Genomic DNA, 25,103 nt, shown 5'->3' with positions numbered 1-25,103 from the left:
ATGACTCTGTTCAAAACAACAACAACATTGACCTTGGCATTTTGCCTCGGAAACGATAACAACAACATTGACATTCGCTAAGAGCGTACCAAAAACTCACCTGGAGAAAGAGGTCATTGACCCCATTACGCAATCATTCTCCCTAATGACTCTATGCCCATATATGGACTCCTGTCCGGACTCAATAAGGCATCTCTACTGAAAAGCTGTAAAAATTTTCTGATATCGTTGATTATATAAATTCATTTAAGTTCGACCAAGCTAATTGGTTGAGACTAACACATTGATTGGAAATTAACTTCCATTTTCCTTCCAGTACTGAGGTGGGTCATCCACATTTCGGCATTGGGAACTGATGCTTGATTATTTTTTAAGGAGAAATTTTAAGTTATCCTATTCAAAATGATTATAAATGATTGTGGAAAAAATTGGTAGGACAGGTTGATGTGTTTTTGCGTTTTACATATATTTCTGCTTCCAATTGTATGTTCTTTTGTGTATTGTAAATATGGTTTTATGTATGGTATATTTCGACAGTTGGATAATGTTTTGAAATTTGAATCAACACATGTAAATTAAAGAAGGAAGAAGCCAAGCAAAAATACTCCGCACAACATCTTTGTCCAATCCCTATGATAATTTAAAAATTAACAAGATTTTTGTGAGTTATACTGATGTATTTTTTTTAAATTGTTATTAAAACCCGTTTTTAATACAAGGAAGGATTTTTAGGAATCTAAAAGAGCAAAAAAACGATCAATATCAAAGTCGCCCATTTCAACTGTTTTAAAGGTGACAAAGCAGATATTGCCAAATGGCATTATGAAAAAATTAAGCTTCTAAGTTAAAACTTATATTCAAAGCTTTTACCCAGATAACTGACGGATTTTGTGACACGGTATTTGAAGTTTTGTATGCATTAATGCTCGATGAAAAAAAAAACTACTAATTTTGATAATTATTTATATTAAGAATACATAGCTAATAGATACTTCAACTAATATGCAAGGGTTCTGAAACGCAACATCCATTTTGTTTCTACCAGCTTTCTACTTTTCTTGATGAATAAAACAGTTCGTGGTAACGAACTGTAAGTAAGGAGCAACCCGGCTCAATGGCAACCGAAACTCTAAAAAACGGAATTTTGGTACCAATAGATAAATCAAAAGAATTAGATTTTAATTCTGATTTCAAATATATTTCATCAAGTTTCATCTTACCCATCAAAAGTTACGCGCCTGAGAAAATTTGGCTGATTTTCGAAAAAAGGGGGAAAGACCTCCTACAAGTTATAGAACCTTAATGAAATTCACACCATCATATTCAGCGTATCAGATAACCCTACTGTAGAGGTTTCAAGCTCCTATCTACAAAAGTCTGGAATTTTGCATTTTTTTCCAGAAGAAAGATCACAGATGCGTGTTTATTTGTTGTTTTTTTTTCCCTGGGGTGATTGTACTGACCCAGTGGTCTAAGAATATTGTAAGAGGGCTCATTGGAATGGAACTTAAAAGTTCTAGTGCCCTTTTTAAGTGACCAAAGAAAATGGAGGGCAACTAGGCCCCCTCCCACGCTCATTTTTTTCTCAAAGTCACCCAATTAAAATTTTGAGATAGCCATTGTGTTTAGCATAGTCGGAAATCTAATAAATATGTCTTTTACGATGACTTAATCCCCACAGTTCCCAGGGGAAGGGCTGCAAGTTATGAACTTTGCCCATTGCTTACATATTGTATTGGTTATTGAGAAGTATACATACATTTTCCGTAAGAATTTTTTTTCGGGTGGGGAGGTGGGGGGCTGGAGGAGGGGGTTACTCGGCAGAATCTTTCCGTGGAGGATGTTTCTTTGGGGTAAGGGACATTTCTATGAAGGGGGCGCCGGATTTCCAAGCATTATTTAAAAAGCGATCAGAAATTAAATTAAAAAAAAACAAGTACTTTCAACTGAAAGTAAGAAGCAACATTAGAACTTAAAATGAACAGAAATTATTACGTATATGAGGGGGTTCTCCCCCAAGTTTATACTTCGCTCTTTACGCTACAGTTTTTTTTAGTGCTTTCAAAAGAGCTATCTATTCTAATTAAACGGCCTTTGTTATTCAGGTGCGTTTGAATTAAAATTTTTTTTAACATTTAAATTAAATAGCGTGTTATCAAATAAGGGGAGAACCCTAATAAAATATACGTAATAAAAAAAAACAATAAAAAAAAAACAATAAATGTGGCTTAATAGTCGGTTAAACTTTAAAAACGGAACTTTGAGGTCAATAAATGTATCAAAAGAATGGGCTCATAATGCTGCTTCTAAAGATGTGACCTTTATTAAATTTAGTATTACTCATCAAAGGCTACGAGCCTCAGAAAACTCACCTGATTTTTTAAAGAGGGGGAAACATCCCCTAAAAGTGAAAAATTTTTAATGAAAATCACACCGTCAGATTCAGCGTATCAGAAAACCCTATAACATAGGTTTCAAGCTCATATCTGTAAAAATTTGTAACTTTGTATTTTTTGCCAGAAGCAATATCTACGATTATAGAAGTTCGTTACGTAAGTTAACTTGAAAACTACGTCAGAACCAAATTTAGAGAGAGTCATTTAGTAAAAGAAAAATAAAATTTTAATGCAAAGTTTTTTTATTTATTCAATGACGGTGAGCCAAAATAAAAGCTGCATTAACTAAAAAAAAATCAGAAATTAAATAAAAAAAACAAGTTTTTTAAACTGAAAGTAAGGAGCGACATTAAAACTTAAAACGAACAGAAATTATTCCGTATATGAAAGGGGCTGTCCCCTCCTCAACGCCTCGCTCTTTACGCTAAAGTTTGACTCTGTCTCACAACTTTATTTTTTAAAACAATAAAAAACTTTAGCGTAAAGAGCGAGGCGTTGAGGAGGGGACAGCCCCTTTCATATACGGAATAATTTCTGTTCGTTTTAAGTTTTAATGTCGCTCCTTACTTTCAGTTTAAAAAACTTGTTTTTTTTTATTTAATAACAAAGAAGACCAGTTTCCAGCCAGCGACTTTTGAAGTTTTGAACTCATGAATAGGCTCGAATCTGTTGTAAATTTAAGCTGTGATTTGAGAAAGACTGATAAAAACGTTAATGTTTGCGGTCAACATTGATCGCGCCGGCGGCGCGCCGCCGACGTCTTATCGCCGGCACGACGCGCTGTTTTTGGCCCCGCCGCCACCGGTCTTCCCTCATCGGCGCGGCGCCGGGGTCTAACCTCATATTTTAATGAGGTCATATTTCAATCATATAATATATATTTATATTTTAATGTAGTTCTTTACTTTCACTGGGAAAAAAATTGATTATTTTACATTTTAAGAACGAATTTTTATCACACGAGACAAATTCAGCTTCAGGTTACATTGAAGGAGGAGATCGGAAGGCTCAGCCTATTGATTTTACAGCCCACCAGCTAATAAATTGTTATCTTATATTAAGCTGAAGATATGCCCTCTAGACCAATTTTTCCTAAAACTTACAACTGCCCTGCTGTCGTTTTTCTTCTAATTACAGCCAGAAAACACATTCCCCACAAGAGGAAATTTCCAAGAGGGTTCTATTTTCCAGTCTTGTGCAGAAATAATTAAACAGAAACATCAAATTTTTTACGTTTTCTTTTTATACAGTTTTGAAAGGTACTTTATTGGCAAAATTTTTCGTGTAACAAAATAGGTCTACCAAATGACTACATTTTAGGGAGAAATTTTGAATGTCAAGTTGACATGTTCACTGAATGGATGATAAAACCCCTTCAATTTTCTTTTTTAGCTCTTCTTTGTATTGAGACTATTGCAACCTACCCGAATCCTATTTCAGTACTGCCTAAGTACTGTGTAATCCTATACTGTGTAACCCTAGTACTGTCTAATCTTATTTCAGTACTGTCTTAGCTGTCAACGGAGTGGATGCTTACGGGGCATGGGAATATCTAAGGTTTGTTTGGGGATATTCAAACATCTGAAAACTCTATTTTTAGACCCCAAATTTAAGAGCGGAGAAGAGCCCCTTCACGTCCCATTTATGTCCAAGCAAGGATAATAACAATTCTTTGGGGACTATTGTTGGTTATGTGCATCAAATTAATTATGTTCAGATGGGTTTTTTTCAAATCTTAAGACCAGAAAGATACAAGGACAGTTGTGGAATCTGACCTCATATCCAACCACTTACTCCGAACAAACTAAGCACAGGGTTTTCCGCCTAGTACATTTTCGAAGGTGCATAAGATTGAACACTGAAGATAAACTGACAAACATAAATATACAACAAGTACCGACTGGCAAAATATTGAAAAAAACTGTTTCCTGGTTTCGCTTTTAGTAGTTTGCCGTGTCTTCTTATACTTTTGACTGATTTAAGGTACGAAGGTAGTTTACAATACCAAAAATGCACCTTCTAACGTTTAGGAACTTTAATTACTTTAGTGACTCTGTTTTTGAGCAATAAGGTGGATACTATGCATATTATTCAAACCCCACGTATCCCCAAGTTTTAGGACATCGCCTTAAACCATCAAGACAGAGATACTTAAGACATAATCTCGAGCTAAAAATTAATATTGCTCTAGTGCAAAATTCTTGTGATAGACTGCTACTTCATTTGCAATAAATATTACTGTTTCAACCACTGAATTCGCTTGTTGTGTTTATATCCTTGTGGCTGGTGAAGTTAGTCGTTAATATTCGTCGGTTTTTTATTTCGAAAAAAAAACAAAACATTTTCTGACGGGAAAGTAAAAAGCAGGTATAAAGCCACATAGAAACTGAAATTACACTTTATTTGAGAGGGGCTGCCACCACCTCAACCATCCTCCCTTCTTTTGGATAAAATTTAAATTGGAATTTTCTATAATTAATAAAATGTTTAATTGTGTATATGACGAAAAACGCAAGGAAAGAACAGGAGTTTTCCGTGTTTTGTCTAAGCTCCGTTTTTCTATAGATATTTTTTTTCCGTTGATTGATTTTTTCTCCTTCCAGATATGAAGCCGAAATATTCGGAATTTGTTATTATTTTTCGTATTAAGAAGTTTTTTTTAACTTTCACTGTCTTAAAAAACTTAGCCCGTTATAAATAGATTTTCGCTGTAGTGTTGTCTAAGATATTATTGACCTTGTTCTGTCTCACGGAGGATAGATTGGATTGAATCATTAGTGAAAGTTTTTTTATTTGTTGATGGAGGGGGCTAAGAGGACTGGGAGGACTTGTTATTTTTCGTATTAAGAAGTTCTTTTTAAATCTTTCACTGTCTTAAAAAACTTAACCCGTTATTAATAGATTTTCGTAAGTCAGTGTTGGTAGTGTTGTCTAAAATATTACTGACCTTGATTTGTCTCATAGAGGATGGATTGAATCATTAGTGAAAGTTTTATTATTTATTTGATGGAGGGGGTTAAGAGGACTGAAATTTGTATTGGTAGGAAGGGTGCCTAAGGGTTTTTCCCTGGTCCTCACAAAAGAGCGTACACTACATAGTTCTTTTTTAGTACCAGTCGTCTGACAGGCTCTTTACCTTGTATGTAATAACGGTACTGTTCTATTAGTTGGGAAACACGCGAGAAGTGAAGTTTGGTTAATGTTAATGACATAAAACAAAATAGGATAAACATATAAGTAGTAAGCATGTATGCACTTTCAAGAAAGATTGCACAAAACGGCCAACCCCTCTATCTTATGGACCTATAAAGCGAGCAAATACGTTATATTATGGTCCTATAATGCGACAAAGTAATCAGACAGGTTTTTTAGGTTCATTAGCTCAAACTAAAGATTTTCCTGGTATAATAGGCTCAAAAATATAATAGATTTGACGCCTACAGCCCTGAGGCATTAATATGTGTGCAGTTTCACCGGTATATGCCTTACCACGGGCAGTCATCTATTACTACAGACGGTACATGCCTTACCAGACAGGTTTCTGTGTCAACACCCATCTTATGAAACACTATTAGTTACTGTTAACTGTACAAAGACTATGCTCAGAAGTGTCATAAATTTGACGCCTGAAAAAGACCTTGGTATGACGTGTTCAAAGGTTTATTGAACTTTAGAGGTATCATAGCTAACTCATTTTGCAAAAAAGGTATAGCATTTGCATAGCTCTGATATGAATGATTTTAATTGGTGATTGAATGATAGGGATGAAACAGAGCTCGGTAAGATTTTTAATTGGATTGTATGAAGGTGGTAAACAGGGTTAAACTGATTTTCGTCCAGTGTCGTTTACATTATTAGCGGTATCTAATAATGATAAAAAAGTTGAATAATTTCGTAAACTAGATCAATTTGCGACAAAAAGATATTCCATTGCGATAACTCCGCAATGAATGATTTTAATTGGTTATTGAATAATAGGGGTTAAACAGAGCTCGATAAAATTTTTAATCGGATTGTATAATGGTGGTAAAAAAGGTTAAATTGCTTACTAGTTAAGGTAAGCCCGAAGGGGTGGCTAACTTAAAGGTACTAATTTATGAATTTGGAATTACATCGTTGGCAACAACCTACGGTAGTGGTGACCGATTACAAGATGACATAAGGACTTGAAACAGCTTAACTTCTTAGTTATGTTCTGCATTATACACAAGTACCATCTCTACAGTCCTGTCAATATAAAATACACCCTTAACATTGTGGTACACTAAAATCTTGATGGTAATAGAGATGTAGATACCAAGAAAAGAGTTTTAATAACGAAATTCAGAACAATCTTTAGATACCCTTAGAAATCAAGTAGTGAGATGATTATAGGTTTGATTAAGGATCGCAACCATCAATGACCGTAACCTCCAAGGACCTCAACCTCCAAAGGCCCCCGATCCCCAAACTCCAAGGGGCCCCCTCGCTCCAACTTTTTGGGGCCCCCATCCCCCAATTTTTATACTTTTTTTATGTTTTTTTTAACTTCTTTTTATTATTTTTTTAACATAATATATTTTTTTCAACTTTTTTTTTACATGTCTTCAAATGAGATAAAACATACTTAAAACATAAGAAATTCACATTTAATATTTTCCAAATTCAAAAGGAGAATCATATAGATATTTTAGAGACTTTTACTATTAGAAAAATAATGTTTATTGTAGTACTTTTTTTTGGACAGAATTTTTTTGGGACTTCGAAATTATTCAACTTTTTTTTACGTATCTTAAAATGGCATGAAATATGCTTGCAGATCTATCAATCGTACTCCAGGCTTGCTCATAGACACGACGTGGCTTTCCCACTGGCACCCTATGGCAGGTTATCGACACTACCTAGTTTATTGCATGTATTAAGTCAGTATTTTTTATGCAGTGAAAGGATAAACACATAATTCATATCTTTAAAAAGTGAAGATGAAGTATTTTAATAAATTGTTTTAACATGATAGTGTTATTGTAGCATTGAATGCTGAGATGGAGAAGTATTTGAACTATGAAACAAGTACAAGTGCTAGCACTATCGGAAACGTATGCGTGCGTTGTCATGACAGTAAGGAATTAAAATTTCTTTGGAGTAACAAAAAAATTCCATTGTGCAAATGGTGGATATGCGAAAGTATCATTTCCAGAGAAGTTAGAACTCAAAGAGAATGCCAACATAAACATAATAGTTGCTGAAGAGGGGTATCTTCTTGCTAGTGCTTCTGGTAACATGCTACCTGTTGATAGAACCTATCGTCATCTTTTAGGTATTAGCATTCAAATGAAAGCAAAGGGAAAAAGAAAGGCCTACACTTCTACTAATATCATAAACCTTATCTTGTCTGCGTGCCGGAACTGTTACCTATGTAAAAATATGTAGATTCAGACATACATACCGACAAAGACAGACACTGGAGCAAGCAGGCACCCACTCAGAAACACTGGCTTGGAGGGTGAGAGAGACAGAAACACAGACTAATAAAAAGATTCAGACATACAAACTGAAAAAGACAGACAGTGGTATAAGCAGAGATCTGCCCAGACAGATAGACAAAGAGAATGGGAGAGACAAAAACACACATACAAATATATAGATTCAGACATACAAACCAACAAAGACAGGCATGGAGAGAAGCAAACACACGCCCAGATACATAGGCAAAGACAGTGAGAGAGAGAAAAACAAATACAACTATATGGATTCAGACACATAAACCGACAAAGACAGGCAATGCTATAAGCAAACACCCGCCCACATACAAAGACAAAGAGAGTGAGAGAGACAAAAATACACAAATATATAGATTCATATGTAGAAGTTGGCCAAGCCAAACACGATGACAGGTAATCACCTGCCCAAAAACATAGATAAATACAATGAGAGACCAAAAAAACGCATACAAACACTTAGATTCGGAACTAAAAACCACCAAACACAATCAATGGGGGAAGTGAACACTTGCGTTGACGCATAGATAAAGACAGTAAGAAAGGGCAACAACACATAAATATATAGATTCAGACATACAAACTGACAAAGACATGCACTGGAACAAGCAAACACCAGCCCAGACACACAGTCAAAGAGAATGAGAGAGAGACAAAAACACATACAAATACATAGATTCAGACATACAAACTGACAAACCCAGGCATTGGGACAAGCATACACATACCCAGACGCACAGACAAAGAGAGAAAGAGAGACAATAACACAAACAAATACATAGATTCAGACTTACAAACCGACAAAGACAGGCATGGGGAGAAGTAAACACACGACCCAGACACATAGGCAAAGAGACTAAGAGAGATCAAAACAAATACAACTATATAGATGCAGACCTATTAACCGACACAGACAGGCATGGGGGGGGGAAGCAAACACACGCCCAGGCACATAGGTAAAGAAACTGAGAGAGAGAGACTAAAACAAATACAACTATATAAATTCAGATATGCAAACTGACAAAGACAAGCACTGGGACAGGCAGACACCCACCCAGATACATAGGCAAAGAGAGTGAGAGTATAGATACAGACGTACAAACCGAAAATGACAAACATGGGGAGAAGCAAACATCCACCCAGACAAATAGGCAAAGAGAGTGAGAGAGACAAGAACCAGTACAACTATATAGATTCCAACATATAAACTGACAAAGACAGGCACTGAGATAAGGAAACACCCACCTAAACACACAGACAAAAAGAGTGAGAGAGATAAAAATGCATACAAATACAGGGTTTCATATATAGAAACCGACCAAGTCAAACACGAGGACAGGCAATCTCCTGCCCAGACTCATACAGGTAAAGAGAGTGAAAGAGACAAAAAAACATATACAAACATAACAACTAAAAACCAACAAAGACAGGTACTGGGACAAGCAAACACCAGCCCAGACACAGACGCAAAGGGAGTGAGAGTATAGCTACAGACGTACAAATCGACAATGACAAATATTGGGAGAGGCAAACACTCATCTAGACACATAGGCAAAGAGAGTCAGAGAGACAAAATACAACTACATAGATTCAGGCATATAAACCGGCAAACACATGCACGGGGGAAGCAAACACTTGCCTAGACACATAGGCCAAGAGAGTGTGGAAGGCAAAAAACATAGAAATATATAGATTCAGACATACAAACTGACAAAGACATGCACTGGGACAAGTAAACACATACCCAGACACACAGACAGAGGGATAGAGAGAAAAAAACACAAACATATACACAGATTCAGACATACAAACCGACAAAGACGGGCATGGGGAGAAGCAAACACAAGCCCAGACAATACACGGGAAGCAAACGCACGCCCAGACACATGGGTAAAGAGACTGAGAGAGAGACTAAAACAAATACAACTATATAGATTCAGACATGCAAACCGACAAAGACAAGCACTGGGATATGCAAACAACCGCCCAGACACATAGGCAAAGAGAGTGAGAGTATAGACTCAAACATACAAACCGACAATGACAAACACTGAGAGAAGCAAACGCCCACCCAGATACACAAGCAAAGAGAGTGAGAGAGTCCAAAATACATACAAATACATAGATTAAGATATACAAACCGACGAAGACAGGCACAGGGACAAGCAAACATCCGCCCGGACACACAGGCAAAGAGAGTGAGAGTGAAGATTCAGACGTAAAAACCGACAAAGACAGACACTGGGACAAGCAAATACCAAGCAAGATTCACAAGCAAAGAGAGTGAGATTATAGATTCAGACGTAAAAATTGACATAGACAGACACTGAGAGAATTAAACACCCACCAAGATACACGGGCAAAGAGAGTAAAAGAGATAAAAACGCATACAACTACATAAATTCAGACATACAAACCGACAAAGACAGGCACTGGGAGAAGCAAACATCCACCCTGACACACAGGCAAAGAAAATGAGAGATACAAAAACACATACAAATATATAGATTCAGACATACAAACCGACGAAGAAAGGCAATGGGACAAGGAAACACCCGCCAAAACACACAGGCAAAGAGAGTGAGAGTATAGATTCTGACGTACAAACCGACAAAACAGGCACTGGGAGAAGCAAACACCCACCCAGACACATAGGCAAAGAAACGGACAGAGACAGAAACACATACAACTATACAGATTCAGACATATAAGCTGACAAAGAATGGCACTGGGACAAGCAAACACCCACACAGACACACTGGCATAGAGAGCGAGAGTATAGACTCTGACGTACAAACCGTCGAATACAAGCACTGCGAGAAGCAAACACCCACCAAGATACACAGGCAAAGAGAGTGAAAGAGACAAAAACACATACAAATACATAGATTAAGACATACAAACCGACAAAGACAGGCACTGGGAGAAGCAAACATCCACCCAGACACACAGGCAAAGAGAGTGAGAGAGATACTTAGCGCGCGAAGTGAGCTTAAATAAACCTATATTTTTTTGCATGTCTCTCTCACTATATTCGTGTGTCTGAACGAGTGTGCTACCTATAACTATAGGTGTAAAGATGGCAGCAGTTAAGGTATGGAAAAGGTGAAAGTGAACCTAACTTTTTTGCATGTCTCTCTCACTATACCCGTGTGTCTGAGCGATATTTATATGTGTTTTTGTCTCTCTCACTCTCCGTACCTGTGTGTCTGGGCGGGTGTTTCCTAGTCCCAGTGCGTGTCTTTATCGGTTTGTAGTCTCTCACTTTCATTGCTTGTGTGTCTGGGCGCGTGTTTGCTTATCTCAGTGCCTGTCTTTGTCGGTTTTCATGTCTGAATCTATGAATTTGTACCTGTTTTTGTCTCTTTCACTCCCTTTGCTTGTGTGTTTTGGCAGGTGTTTCCTTGCCCCAGTGCCTGTCTTTGTCGGTTTATATGGCTTAATCTATATACTTGTATGTGTTTTTATCTCTCTCACTCTCATTGTCTGTTTATCTGGGCGGATGTTTGCATCTCCCAGTGCCTGTATTTTTCGGTTTGTATGTCTTAATCTATGTATTTGTATGTGTTTTTGTCTCTCTCACTCTCTTTGCCTGTGTTTCTGGGTGGGTGTTTGCTTCTCCCAGTGCCTGTCTGTCGGTTTGTACGTCTAAATCTATGCTCTTCCTCTCTTTGCCTGTGCGTCTGGGTGGATGTTTGCTTGTCTCACTGCCTGTCTTTGTCGGTTTGTATGTATTAATTTATGCATTTGTATGTGTTTTTGACTCTCTATTTCTCTTTGCCTGTGTATCTGGGTGGGTGTTTGCTTCTCCCAATGTTTGTCATTGTCGGTTTGTACGTCTGAATCTTTACTCTCACTCTATTTGCTTATGTGTCAGGGCGGGTGTCTGATTGTCCCAGTGCTTGTCTTTGTCGGTTTTCATGTCTGAATCTATACACTTTTATTTGTTTTAGTCTCTCCCTCTCTCTCTCTCTCTCTCTCTCTCTCTCTCTCTCTCTCTCTCTCTCTCTCTCTCTCTCTCTCTCTCTCTCTCTCTCTCTCTCTCTCTCTCTCTCTCTCTCTCTCTCTCTCTCTCTCTCTCTCTCTCTCTCAGTCTCTTCACCTTTCTTTCTGGATGTGTGTTTGCTTCCCCCGTACCTGTCTTTGTCGGTTTATATGTCTGAATCTATATAGTTGTATTTGTTTTGGTCGCTTTTCTTCTATAGTCCTATCTGTCTGCGCGAGTGTTTGCTTCTCCCGATACCTGTATTTTTCGGTTTGTATGTCTGAATCTATGTATATGTTTGTGTTTTTGTCTCTCTCTCTCTTTGTCTGTGCTTCTGGGTATGTGTTTGCTTCTCCCAGAGCCTGTCTTTGTTGGTTTTTAGTTCTGAATCTATATGTTTGTATGTGTTTTTTTTGTCTCTCTCACTCTCTTTGCCTATGTGTCCGGGCGGGTGTTTGCCTGTCCTCGGGTTTGTCTTGGTTGGTTTCTATGTATGAATCTATATAATTGTATGTGTTTTTGCCTCTCTCACTCTCTTTGTCTGTATATCTGGCTTGGTGTTTCCTCATTTCGATTCCTGTGTGTTTCAGTTTATATGTCTGAATCTTAGTAGTTGTATTTTTTTTGTCTCTCTCAGTCACTATGCCTTTTTGTCTAGGTGAATGTTTGCCTCTCCCAATGTTTTTGATTGTCAGTTTGTACGTCTGAAGCTTTACTCTCACTCTCTTTGCCTATGTGTCTGGGCGGGTGTTTGCTTGTCCCAGTGCCTGTCTTTGTCGGTATGTATGTCTGAATCTATATATTTGCATGTGTTTTTGTCTCTCTCACTCTCTAAGCCAGTGTTTCTGAGTGGGTGCCTGCTTGCTCCAGTGTCAGTCTTTGTCGGTTTGCATGTCTGAATCTATATATTATGTTTACACAGGTAACAGTTCCGGCACGTAGACAAGTTGAATAATTTTAGTCCAAAAAAATTCAGTCCAAAAAGAAGTGCTACTATAAACATTATTTTTCTAAAGTAAAAGTCACGACTAAAATGTCTATCATTCTGATTTTGAATTTGGAAAATATTAAATGTGAATTTCTTATGTTTTAAGTACGTTTTATCTCATTCGAAGACATGTAAAAAATTAAAAACAAATATATCATGTTCAAAAAATAATAAAAAAAAGAGTTAAAAAAGAAACTTAAAAAAGTTTAAAACAGGGGGGGCAAAAAGATGGAGGGAAGGGGCCATTTGCAGTTTTGGGATACAGGACCTTTGGAGGTTGAGGTCCTTGGTGGTTAGGGTCATTGATGGTTGCGATCCTTGATGATTCAAACCTATAATCATCTCACTACTTGATTTCTAAGAATTTCTAAAGATTGTTCTTAATTTCGTTATGAAAATTCTTTTCTTGGCATCTACATCTCTATTGGTATCAACGTTTTAGTATACTACGTTGTTAGAGCATATTTTATATTGACAACACTGTTCAAATGGTACCTGTGTATTATACAGAACACATCCGAGAAGTAAAGCTAGGTCAAGTCAGAAGGTCATCTTGTCATCGTTAACCATTTCCATAGATTGATGCTAACGATGCTATTCCAAATTTATAATAAATTACCTATGAGTTAGCAACCCCTTCGGGCTTAACTTAACTGGTAAGTAGTTTAACCCTTTTAAACCACCTTCATACAATCCAATTAAAAATGTTATCGAGCTCTGTTTCACCTTTATTATTCAATCACCAATTAAGATCATTCATAGCAGAGTTATGCCTTTTTTCGCAAATTGGGCTAGTTTACGGAATTATAAAACTTTTTATCATTTATATACACCAATAATTTTGTCCATGACACAGGGCAAAAAGCAGCTTTAACCCTTTTAACCACCTTCATACAATCCAATTAAAAATGCTACCGAGCTCTGTTTCATCCCTATTATTCAATCACCAATTAAGATCATTCAGATCAGAGTTATGCAAATGCTATACCTTTTTTTTGCAAATTGAGTTAGCTAATATACCGCTAAAGTCCGATAAACCTTTGAACACGTTATACCAAGGTCTCTTGTAGGCGTCAAATCTATTACACATTTGAGCATATTCTTTGTACAGTTGATAGTAACTAATAGTGGTCCAGAAAATGGGTGTTGCCTCAGAAACCCGTCTGGTAAGGCATGTCCCTTTCGTAGTAATAGATGACTGCCCGTGGTAAGACATGTACCGGTGAAACTGCACAAATATCAATGCCTCAGGGTTGTAGGCGTCAAATCTATTACACTTTTGAGCATATTATACCAAGGAAATCTCTTTAGTTTGAGCTAATGAACCTAATAAACCTGTCTGATTGCTTGATCGCATTATAGGACCATAATACAACGTATTTGCTCGCTTTATAGGTCCATAATATAGAGGGTTTGGTCGTTTTATGCAACCTGTCCTGAAAGTGCATAAATGCTTACTACTCATATAATAGTTTAGAAATAAATTTCGGCTATATGTTTGCACATTAGGGGGTTAGGGGTGAATCATAGCATATATTAAATACGTAACCTAACCTAGGTACCTTTCCCCTTCCCCCCTAAATCCTAAAAAACTAAAGTTTAAATATAGTTTCCGGAATGAAAAAACCCTTGTTTATACAGCGTCAGATAGGAATTGCCAGGTAATGTCTATCTGATCTTTGCTTTTCTCGAGTGGCTGTCACGCGTGTTTCCCAGCTAATAGAACAGAGCCGTAATAACTTATCGGTTGTAATTCAAAGAGAGTTTCATCGAACTCAATTATATTATTCTATTGTTCCGTAGCTCCTTCTGAGGAGAGGGAGCTAAGCATGGTTGAAGCATAGAAATAACTGATTTCAAGAGGCAGAAAGCAACAAATTTTCATAAAAATTTGAATATTTTACGGAGAACTCAGGAAAAGCGCATGCTTAAAAACTTTATGAACTATTTACCAGCATGAATGGCAAACAGTAGCAGAAAATGAATAAACAAGAAGTAGGGGGAAGGGGGAGGGCGTAAGAGGGACCAATAGTAACTTGGAGACTAAACATACAAAAGGGACAAAACGTCTTACATCAAACAAATATTTCGCGGCAGGAGTTGATTAAGAAACAAAATGTCATGTTATTTGCTGCTTAATAGACTCCATAGAAAATGTCAACATCGAGTTTTGTGAGTTTAGAAGAGTAAATTTACACTTACCAGACTTTCTGCGTCACGGACGAGCTGTCTAACTGCCTCTTTACTTTCAGATGAGGTAGGTGGGTCTCGCTGTATAGTTCCACTCTTAACGTGCCAATAATATGGACCGTCACAATCTAAAAAAGTAGGAATCGTTTTTGTTTGTTTTTCAAGTTTGCAGTTTTAATTGACGAGTCAAAGGGGAAGAAAGAAGAAATAAAATCTGGAAGAAAAAAAATTGAGAAAAAAATGGATCTCGCTGTATAGTTCCACTCTTAACGTGCCAATAATATGGACCGTCACAATCTAAAAAAGTAGGAATCGTTTTTGTTTGTTGTTTAAGTTTGCAGTTTTAATTGAAGAGTCAAAGGGGAAGAAAGAAGAAATAAAATCTGGAAGAAAAAAAATTGAGAAAAAAATGGATCTCGCTGTATAGTTCCACTCTTAACGTGCCAATAATATGGACCGTCAGAATCTAAAAAAGTAGGAATCGTTTTTGTTTGTTGTTTAAGTTTGCAGTTTTAATTGAAGAGTCAAAGGGGAAGAAAGAAGAATTAAAATCTGGAAGAAAAAAACGGAGAAAAAAATGGATCTCGCTGTATAGTTCCACTCTTAACGTGCCAAATAAGTTCCATTCTTAACGTGCCAATAATATGGACTGTCAGAATCTAAAAAAGTAGTAATCGTTTTTGTTTGTTGTTTAAGTTTCCAGTTTTAATTGAAGAGTCAAAGGGGAAGAAAGAAGAATTAAAATCTGGAAGAAAAAAACGGAGAAAAAAAATGGATCTCGCTGTATAGTTCCGCTCTTAACGTGCCAAATAAGTTCCATTCTTAACGTGCCAATAATATGGACTGTCAGAATCTAAAAAAGTAGTAATCGTTTTTGTTTGTTTTTTAAGTTTGCAGTTTTAATTGAAGAGTCAAAGGGCAAGAAATAAGAATTAAAATCTGGAAGAAAAAAACGGAGAAAAAAAATGGATCTCGTTGTATAGTTCCACTCTTAACGTGCCAAATAAGTTCCATTCTTAACGTGCCAATAATATGGACTGTCAGAATCTAAAAAAGTAGGAATCGTTTTTGTTTGTTGTTTAAGTTTGCAGTTTTAATTGAAGAGTCAAAGGGGAAGAAAGAAGAATTAAAATCTGGAAGAAAAAAACGGATAAAAAAAATGGATCTCGCTGTATAGTTCCACTCTTAACGTGCCAAATAAGTTCCATTCTTAACGTGCCAATAATATGGACTGTCAGAATCTAAAAAAGTAGTAATCGTTTTTGTTTGTTGTTTAAGTTTGCAGTTTTAATTGAAGAGTCAAAGGGGAAGAAAGAAGAATTAAAATCTGGAAGAAAAAAACGGAGAAAAAAAATGGATCTCGCTGTATAGTTCCACTCTTAACGTGCCAATAATATGGACCGTCAGAATCTAAAAAAGTAGGAATCGTTTTTGTTTGTTGTTTTAGTTTGCAGTTTTAATTGAAGAGTCAAAGGGGAAGAAAGAAGAATTAAAATCTGGAAGAAAAAAACGGAGAAAAAAAAATGGATCTCGCTGTATAGTTCCACTCTTAACGTGCCAAATAAGTTCCATTCTTAACGTGCCAATAATATGGACTGTCAGAATCTAAAAAAGTAGTAATCGTTTTTGTTTGTTGTTTAAGTTTGCAGTTTTAATTGAAGAGTCAAAGGGGAATAAAGAAGAATTAAAATCTGGAAGAAAAAAACGGAGAAAAAAAAATGGATCTCGCTGTATAGTTACACTCTTAACGTGCCAAATAAGTTCCATTCTTAACGTGCCAATAATATGGACTGTCAGAATCTAAAAAAGTAGTAATCGTTTTTGTTTGTTTTTTAAGTTTGCAGTTTTAATTGAAGAGTCAAAGGGGAAGAAAGAAGAATTAAAATCTCGAAGAAAAAAACGGAGAAAAAAATGGATCTCGCTGTATAGTTCCACTCTTAACGTGCCAAATAAGTTCCATTCTTAACGTGCCAATAATATGGACTGTCAGAATCTAAAAAAGTAGTAATCGTTTTTGTTTGTTTTTTAAGTTTGCAGTTTTAATTGAAGAGTCAAAGGGCAAGAAATAAGAATTAAAATGGCGGAAATCGGTAATATCTCAGCTGTTTCTTTATTTTGTGACGAATAATTTTCGAGCCCAGAGCACCCGTAATAATCAACATCTCTGTGACACGAAAGTACACTTAGGATTCCCAATGGACTTCCTTGGAACATGTTCATACGCAGCTAGAGGTTGAGGCACGAATCCAAAGCCTACCTGACTGACATGCTTCTTAGAGGAGGGGCAAAGAGTCAAAACCAAGCCCAGCTTCACCACCGATTAAAAAGAGTTGGTCCGAGTTTATACGAAAATTCAAGATTTGAAAAAAAAATGTACTCAGATTAGATAAATCCTCATCTCTTCCTAGTTTTAGCGCACTGTTTTTTTTTTGTTTTTTTTTTTTGTTTTTTAACAGGAATTTGACCTTTTAGACTAAATCTTCCTTTTATAATTAAGATACAAAACTAATGGGAGAAAACGTAATCAACTATAAAAAAAAAGAAGCAGTTGGTTGATAGCAGACCTTAGTTGGTTGATACAAACCATAGGTGAGATCAAAATCCATTTAAAATACTTAAGGGGGCAAAGTTATGATGGAGCTTCATCTACAAGCGGCCAGTTTCAGGGTTGATATTTGATATTGATATATTTAATTAACTTCAACAAAAATCAATATGATTCACCCAAAACCAAACGGTTGACGTGGGTTTGTGCTCCTATAGTTCGTGAATGTTTTCCCCATGCAGTCTATGTTTATTGTGCAAGTCACTCCTTAAGCTTAACCCTGTGTCATTCGTACAACATACCTGTTATAAGAAATTGTCTAGGAACTTTGAAAGAAGTAATTAATTTCATTAGAATTTCCCTTAAACGTTTTGCAATTTTCAAACAGATCGTTCAAGAAAGTAATCCTATCACAGGGACAAAAAGAACAAGATTGAAAAAATTTTGAGAGACTATATGGGTGAAGCACTTTAAAGAAATCATTTCGTTTAAAGAAATGTTTATTATTATCTGTAAGGCTATGAGGGAACTTGTTCTTTGCTATCTGCTATTAAGAGATGCAGTTTTGTTGCAGCTATGGTTACCGTCAGTAAAGTTTTTAGTCTGTCACAAAATTTGTCGACATCTTTCCAATAAGAAACTATAGATCTCGTATACTTTCACAAACGCACTGACAATCTTAAGAGCGAAGTTAAAGACTTGAGAAAACGGAGTGAAGCTAATTTCATCCACTTTTCATTGAAGTACATGAACAGTGTCAAGATGCTGAAATCAGCATGGGAGTACCCAGATGAGCTCCAAAACAAACGTATAGGGATAATTACAGAACAGCGTAAGAGGATCCTGAAACGTATTACTATTTTCTTAACTTCTATCCCCTTAATGGACTACTTTCTGACCAGCTGCATCAGAGATTCTCTAGTCACAGAAAGTTGCTGAAGTCACTGTAATATTTACTTCCTCAGCACTGTATTTACCTCGACGAACAAAAAATAAAGGACATATCGGATACTCTGAATAATTTTTGGTAATTTTGCAAGCTGAGTTAGCTCTGTGGAGGAGAATGTGGTTACAATCGGGAAATGTGGCACCAAAATATTTCATAACGTGCTTAAAAGAATATGATAAGAGCATTTTCCCCACTCTACATCGATTTTCGAAGACTGGTGAAATGATTCCGGTGACTACGGCTACGTGCGAGCGTTCTTTTTCTACTCCGAGAAGAGTGAAATCGTATGTCAGGAGTGTCTCAGGTCAGGAACGGCTAAATCGATTGGCCTTATTATTCTTGCATAGGTATGTTCCAGTAAATGCAGAAAATGTTTCGTAAGAACAAGCCCACAAAAAACGGTGGCTTGATTTTATTTTATGATTACATATTTACAGTGCTGTCTCAGTAAAGAATGTACCTTGTATTCTAAAAACTTTATTTATCCTTTTTAACCAGAATTACCATCCCTCAGTCAATTTATTCATCTCCCCCCAAAATTTATCGCTGGGTTCGCCCCTGAATATTATGATCAGTAATAAAAAAACAAATACTGATATTTTTTTCACTTCCCTGTTTCATAAACCATTAAAAAACAACTTAACATGGAAAACTGAGGACGGTTAAATTTGTTTCCTAAATCACAACTTGGGGAAGAAATCAGATAATATTTTAAAATGAGTCTTATACTCGCACGACTGCGAGACGGGCTTCAGGCCCCGACGACCTTTCGTTCCCTTGGATTCATGTTTGTTTTCAATTTTCGCATAATTTCTTATAGTTACCATAAATGTATATATTTTGAAAGTGTTTCTGAGAATTGTTTATTCCCCCCCCTCCTCAAACAAACCTCTATATATGCTCCTGCAATAAAAATTCAAAAAGAACTTTCTGGTCCAGACATTTTGATTTTGAAAAATTTCTACGTGTTTTTCTCTAAATTTTACCAAGGTGAATTTCTCTCTACTGCCCTCAAAAGATATTTCTCCTAGACCTATCGCTCAAAAAATTTCAAAGGAAACCATAAGGAAAATAAAAGCTTATCGGTGTGGACCGCCAGCGAGGAAGAAAGAATGAGATTTTCTCCATTCAATAGGAACTACCTTCAGACCTTCGCTATATGGAAAATCAATAGAGCCGATATTTCCAAAGCAGTATACTCCACAAGTCTATTGGAAGAACTTACAATTTTTTTCCATGGAACAAAAACGAGCATTTGTGAAACAAAGTAGACAATTCGATTAACTCGGATATCCCATTTAAGACTTGGCCCTAAAATAATTTTTTATTTTTGTTTCGTTTTTTTCCTCCCATTCCTTGCCCGCAAAGTAATAAAGTGTGTACTGTAAACTACTGCAAAAGGTTTTGACAGGCGTAAACACAGGATTTGTACAGTGAAAGCAAACATTTTTAGCAAGTCCTTTTACCTTGAATGATTAAAAGGGCTTGTTTTCACTTCATATCTCACTGTTCCTATATATTAATTAATACCTCAATTTAGCCAATAAAACAGAAATATTAATTATTCTAGTGATAATTGGAAAACGTCGATTCGATCAAGACTAACATTTTTTAATGTTTCTTTGAAAAATCATAGTATAAGACTAAAACTGAAGATATGGAACGGTCATGTCACAGAAATTTCTCTTTGAGGGCTTATTAATGTTTTTAAAAACAATGCCAAGCTTTTATTTTTAATCTTAAAAACTACAAATCTTCTAATCAGCAGTGTTTTAGGTTTTGTACGTTTAACAAAAGGCACTTTTAATTGCTCTTGAAGTACTCAAGAAACGTTTCAAATGCTTTTTGAAATTTTGATTGCACTCTTTATTAGCAAGTTAACGCTTTCCTTGTTATGATCCCCATTGGCAGGTCTTAGTTTAGCTTTCAAGGTGTGAAGACCTCTATTACAGAAAGATTCGGAAAAGAGTGGATGTATCGCTTAGCTTTCAGTGAACAGTGATAAAAGTTATACTACATTGTAGACAATAAAGTGCAGTACAGGATGGCACAAAATCCATCACATTATTCGAATTAATCAGTGAATTAATCACAAGCAAATTATGAAAACAATCCAGTGAATATTAGCTTCCCAAGGCAAGACCATAGTTTCGTTAACCGGGTTTGACCTTCGCTTTCACCAGTGACAGTGACTATGGCTTTGAGCAATGATACCGGCGGCCAAAATGAAGACGAAAGTTTATGCCCCGTCGATCAACAAAAAAGCGTCGTTGCATTACTGAGACTTCTGAAAAAGGTCTTTGGAAACGTTAAAAAAGTCCCTGGAGGGAAAGATAATGTTAGAGAAATATGCGACCGGATCCTGGCTCTGCACCAGACAGTAATAGAAGAAAATTCGGAACTTCTCCGTAACAAGAATAAACACCTGCAAAAAATTGTCAAACTACAGACCAGGTTGCAAGAAATTCGTCAAAGTTCACCCATCATTCAGAATCGTGCTCGGTCGTATCCCAGCGTAGCAAAAGGACCCGAGTCGCATTGCCTGGTCCTCGAACCAATGAACACTACCCTAAAGAACCAAGATGGAAGGAACAGATCTCAGAAAAATCAAAATACTGAACATTTCACAAAAGAAACATCCCAAGTGCTATAGGGGAATAATACAAATTTCGCAGCAATGAAAATTGTTCCGGGACGAGGAGGTAAATATATTTTCGAAATTCAGAGCAAAAATGACTTAGATGAAGCCCTCATGGTTTTAACAAAAAAATCCGAACAGTTGCAGTTCAAACCAAAACCAGTCACGAAGCGTCTCCCACGAATGATAGCGAAAGAAATACCAGGTTACGTAACACGCGAAGAATGCATGAGTTTGTGTGATGGATTCGAACCCCTCAGTTAAAGACCTCGTAGCGAAAGGAGAAACCTTCAAGGTTATCAGTGTTGTGGAAAGGAGAACGAGAAAAAACGTGATTATTGAAGTCAGCCCAGTATTACGGAAGGAAATCATTTAAAATCATTGACTTAAGTTCGGGTTTTTAATGGTTGAATGCGAGGATCACATCAACATCATTCGATGTACGAAGTGCTGTCTCTATGGTCATAAACGTTCGGTTTGTAAGGGTGATGTTGCGTGGTCATAGTGCATGGGTAACCATGCTTACGAGGACTGTGAAAAACCTTTTACAAGTGGCCCGGTGTGTCGGTCATGTAATAAAAAAATGTCAAATGTGAGCCACATGCATCCTATGAATTTAAAAAATGCCTAATTGCTCGCGAAATCATGGACCGTCTCAAGAAGAACATTCAGTATAACTGAATACTCAAAAAGACTTACTTAGTACAAACAAACTGACATTTTTTCAGATTAACCTTCAGCACTCTTATAGCGCACTAGTTCAGCTTCAGAAAACACTTTCCGACTTAAAACCAGATGTGGTATTGTTACAAGAACCGTATGTCAACAAGTTTCGAAAAATAACATGTGTACCAAGTGGTTATGCAGTATTCTCAAAGTTTGATTTTGAGAAAAGATTCTTTATTGCTGCGGTATTAGTTAAAAAAGACTTTAAGTGCGATATTCATTATGATGAGTCTACAAACGAGTGTGTCACCGTATGTATTTACTTGAGGTCAAGAATCATTAGAGTGTCATCAGTATATTGCTCCCCTTCGCTCCAGTCCCTAGATTATCAGCTGAGTATTTTGGATAGAATGTGTAATTCTTTTTATATGATAGGTGGGGATTTTAACGCTAAAAGTCCAATGTGGCTAAACGGTGTTTCTACTGATCATAAAGGAAAATAATTAGAGGATTTTGTAACTTGTAAACAACTTGTTGTTACTAATGATCCTGATTCACCCACATATGATCATCATTATTCTAGCCCAGATTTAACGATTGCTAGTTTACAACTTTTGACATATATTGAAAATTGGAGAGTCCTACAAGACCCTCCTTCACTGTCAGGCCATTTGTATATAAGTTTTGATCTCAGTTTTAATGATGAGATTAGAGAGAAAAATGTGAACCAGCGATATAATTTTAAGAAGACTAATTGGGACGTATTTAGTGTTGTTTTACTGAACCGTATTGATGATTTTTTTGCATTTATTTTGGCTTCATAAGAAGAATTTTATTCATCCTTTGATAATTTAAATAATTTTTTAAAGATTTCTATAAAATAATCGACTCCTAAGTGTCATAATAATTTTTTAAAAAGATACTGCCGCTGGTGGACACCACAATTAAGTGAACTAAGGAAAGAATATAGACGTAATACGAGAATTTTTAAAATATCAAGATCGATAGAAAGAGAATTAAATATGAAAAATGCTAAAATTACATATAAGATGGAAATTTTGAAGGCTAAAAAAGAAGATTGGAGGCGTTTTTTTAAAGAAAAGGGGACTACGGATCCGTGGAATACAATTCATAAGATTTGTAGGTTGAAGGGTGGGACTGCAAAGCCTATCCATATTAAAAAGAGTGATGGTACTTTTACGAATTCAATAACTGAAGCTGGGGATGTACTTTTAAATAAGTGGTTCACGAAAGATATTACATGACAATAGCTATCATCATACAATTAGACAAGTATTAAAGCAAATATTAGAAGAAGATGTAGAAAATAGCGAGGATTTTCAGTTTCAAGACCTTTTAGATATTATCAAAAAATTAAAACCAATGAAAGCCACAGGCCCAGATGGAATCTTAAATTTAATTTCGAAAAAGAATATAAATGTAATTGCATCAGCTCTTTTGAAAATTTTAAACGCGTGTTTGAATGTTTCGTATTTCCCTAAAGAATGGAAAAGGGCTAATGTGATTGCAGTAAATAAAAAGGGTAAAAAAAATGACGGTAACGCTCGATCGTATCGTCCTATTAGTCTGCTTCCTTATTCAGTAAAAACTTTTTAGAAGTTAAAAATGGGTAGACTGAGTATTTTAAGTAAAGATAAAATTTGGATTTCTGATTATCAGTTTGATTTTTCGAAAAAAAGCACGGTAGATGCGCCTGATAATTTGGTGACTATGATTGAAAAAAATAAAAAGAAGAAGTTATTTACATTGTGTAAATTTTTTGATATAAAAGTGGCGTTCGATAATGCTTAGCATCCAGGAATTATTAAAAAGCTAAATGAAAAGGAATGCCCTTCTGGCTTAATAAAATTAATTCAGTTATCTATCAGATCAAACAGTTACATATGAAAATGGAAACTTACATTTACTAGAAAAGTCGTGTCCACAAGGTGGAATTCTATCTCCTTTTCTTTGGCTTGTTAATATTAATGATATTTTTGAAATTAATATAAATTAAAATTGTTCGATTCAAGCATACGCTGATGACATATGTGCTATTATTACAGCAAAGAATGTAAGTACACTGGAAAAAGTAGCAAATAAGATTTTTGAGAGTTTTGATAAATGGGCCGTAAATAATAAATTAACATTTGACACATTAAAAACAGAGGCCGTCTTATTCACAAATAGACATAAAACACCCCACGTTAATTTAGTATTTGGAGGTGACATTATTGAAGTTAAGGATAAAGTTCGATATTTGGGAGTAATTTTAGATAGGAAACTTCTTTGGACAGAACATGTAACATGCAGAATTAATGAAGCTAAGAAATATTCGAGTCGTCTTTTAAGCGCGGCAAGGATGACCTGGGGCTTAAAGCCTTTCGCTCTTAGAAAATTGTATAAGTCAGTAATTGAAAGTACTATTTTGTATGCTGCTCCAGTATGGATTGGGGCCTTAAGAAAAAAAAAATATACAGAATATGTTACAGTCAGCACAAAGATGTTCAACCCTTAGTATTTCGAAGTCATTTAGAACTGCTCAAAATCATGTTATTACGGCCCTTTCTGGTGTCCTTCCAATCGGTCTAAGAGTAATAGAACTGGCAGTGATGAGATTTGTTAAAAAGGGACGTCCCCCTTTTTGGCCAGATATTGTGCATCCTAGTTTTCCTTTAAATAGATATTCCGTTGATCACAGCGTTTTTACCGATGAAATAGTTGCTGAGTTGCTAGGAGTTGAGAGTTTCTGATGGAAAATTATTTTTCACCTTTCCAACTGAACCGTAGTGTTTTAATAAATGCTCTATATAATAAACGGTATGTAATATTTGAAAATTATATGAGTAGTTGGCCTGCTAGATTTTTCAAATGTAAAGAAGATTTAATTTGTGCGTAAAAACTTGAACCAAGTTATATTTTAACTCAGTTTATAACAGGCCATTCGAAACTGAATTATTTTTTACATAGAATAGGCATGACTGATAGCCCAACGTGTGAAAGTGTATGCATAGAAAACTGTGAGCATGTCCTGTATGATTGTCCTTTTTATGTTCGTCAGAGGTTTAATATGATTTTTGAATTGAGAGAACATAATGTTAGGTTCCCTTTTCATTTAAGTTTGATAATTAATGGTGATAAAAATATTAGGAATATGGTGAAGAAATTCCTGTATAGCACAAATAGATTTGATGTTTGAGGTTATTGTGAAAGTTTTCTTAGGAGTGTTTAGTGAATGTGTAGTTTTTATTTTGATTTTTTTTTTTTTT

General features: G+C 36.0%; 1 protein-coding gene across 2 annotated transcripts in view; it reads right to left on the bottom strand.

Moving 5' to 3' along the window:
• The window catches only part of LOC148955005 (protein Fe65 homolog), a 196,675-nt gene that overhangs the window by 89,539 nt on the left and 82,033 nt on the right, over positions 1-25,103 (bottom strand). For both annotated transcript variants that reach the window (XM_089108014.1, XM_089108015.1), the window contains exon 6: positions 15,049-15,164. In XM_089108014.1, the coding sequence (XP_088964140.1) occupies positions 15,049-15,164 (116 nt within the window). The remainder of the gene's footprint in view (positions 1-15,048; positions 15,165-25,103) is intronic.

Source organism: Artemia sp. Qi Xiang Cuo, chromosome 2 (assembly GCF_049724085.1).
Source record: "Artemia sp. Qi Xiang Cuo chromosome 2, ASM4972408v1, whole genome shotgun sequence".
NCBI lineage: Eukaryota > Metazoa > Arthropoda > Branchiopoda > Anostraca > Artemiidae > Artemia > Artemia sp. Qi Xiang Cuo.
Note: the sequence above shows the minus strand (reverse complement) of the source record. Positions and strands in the feature narration are given on the sequence as shown.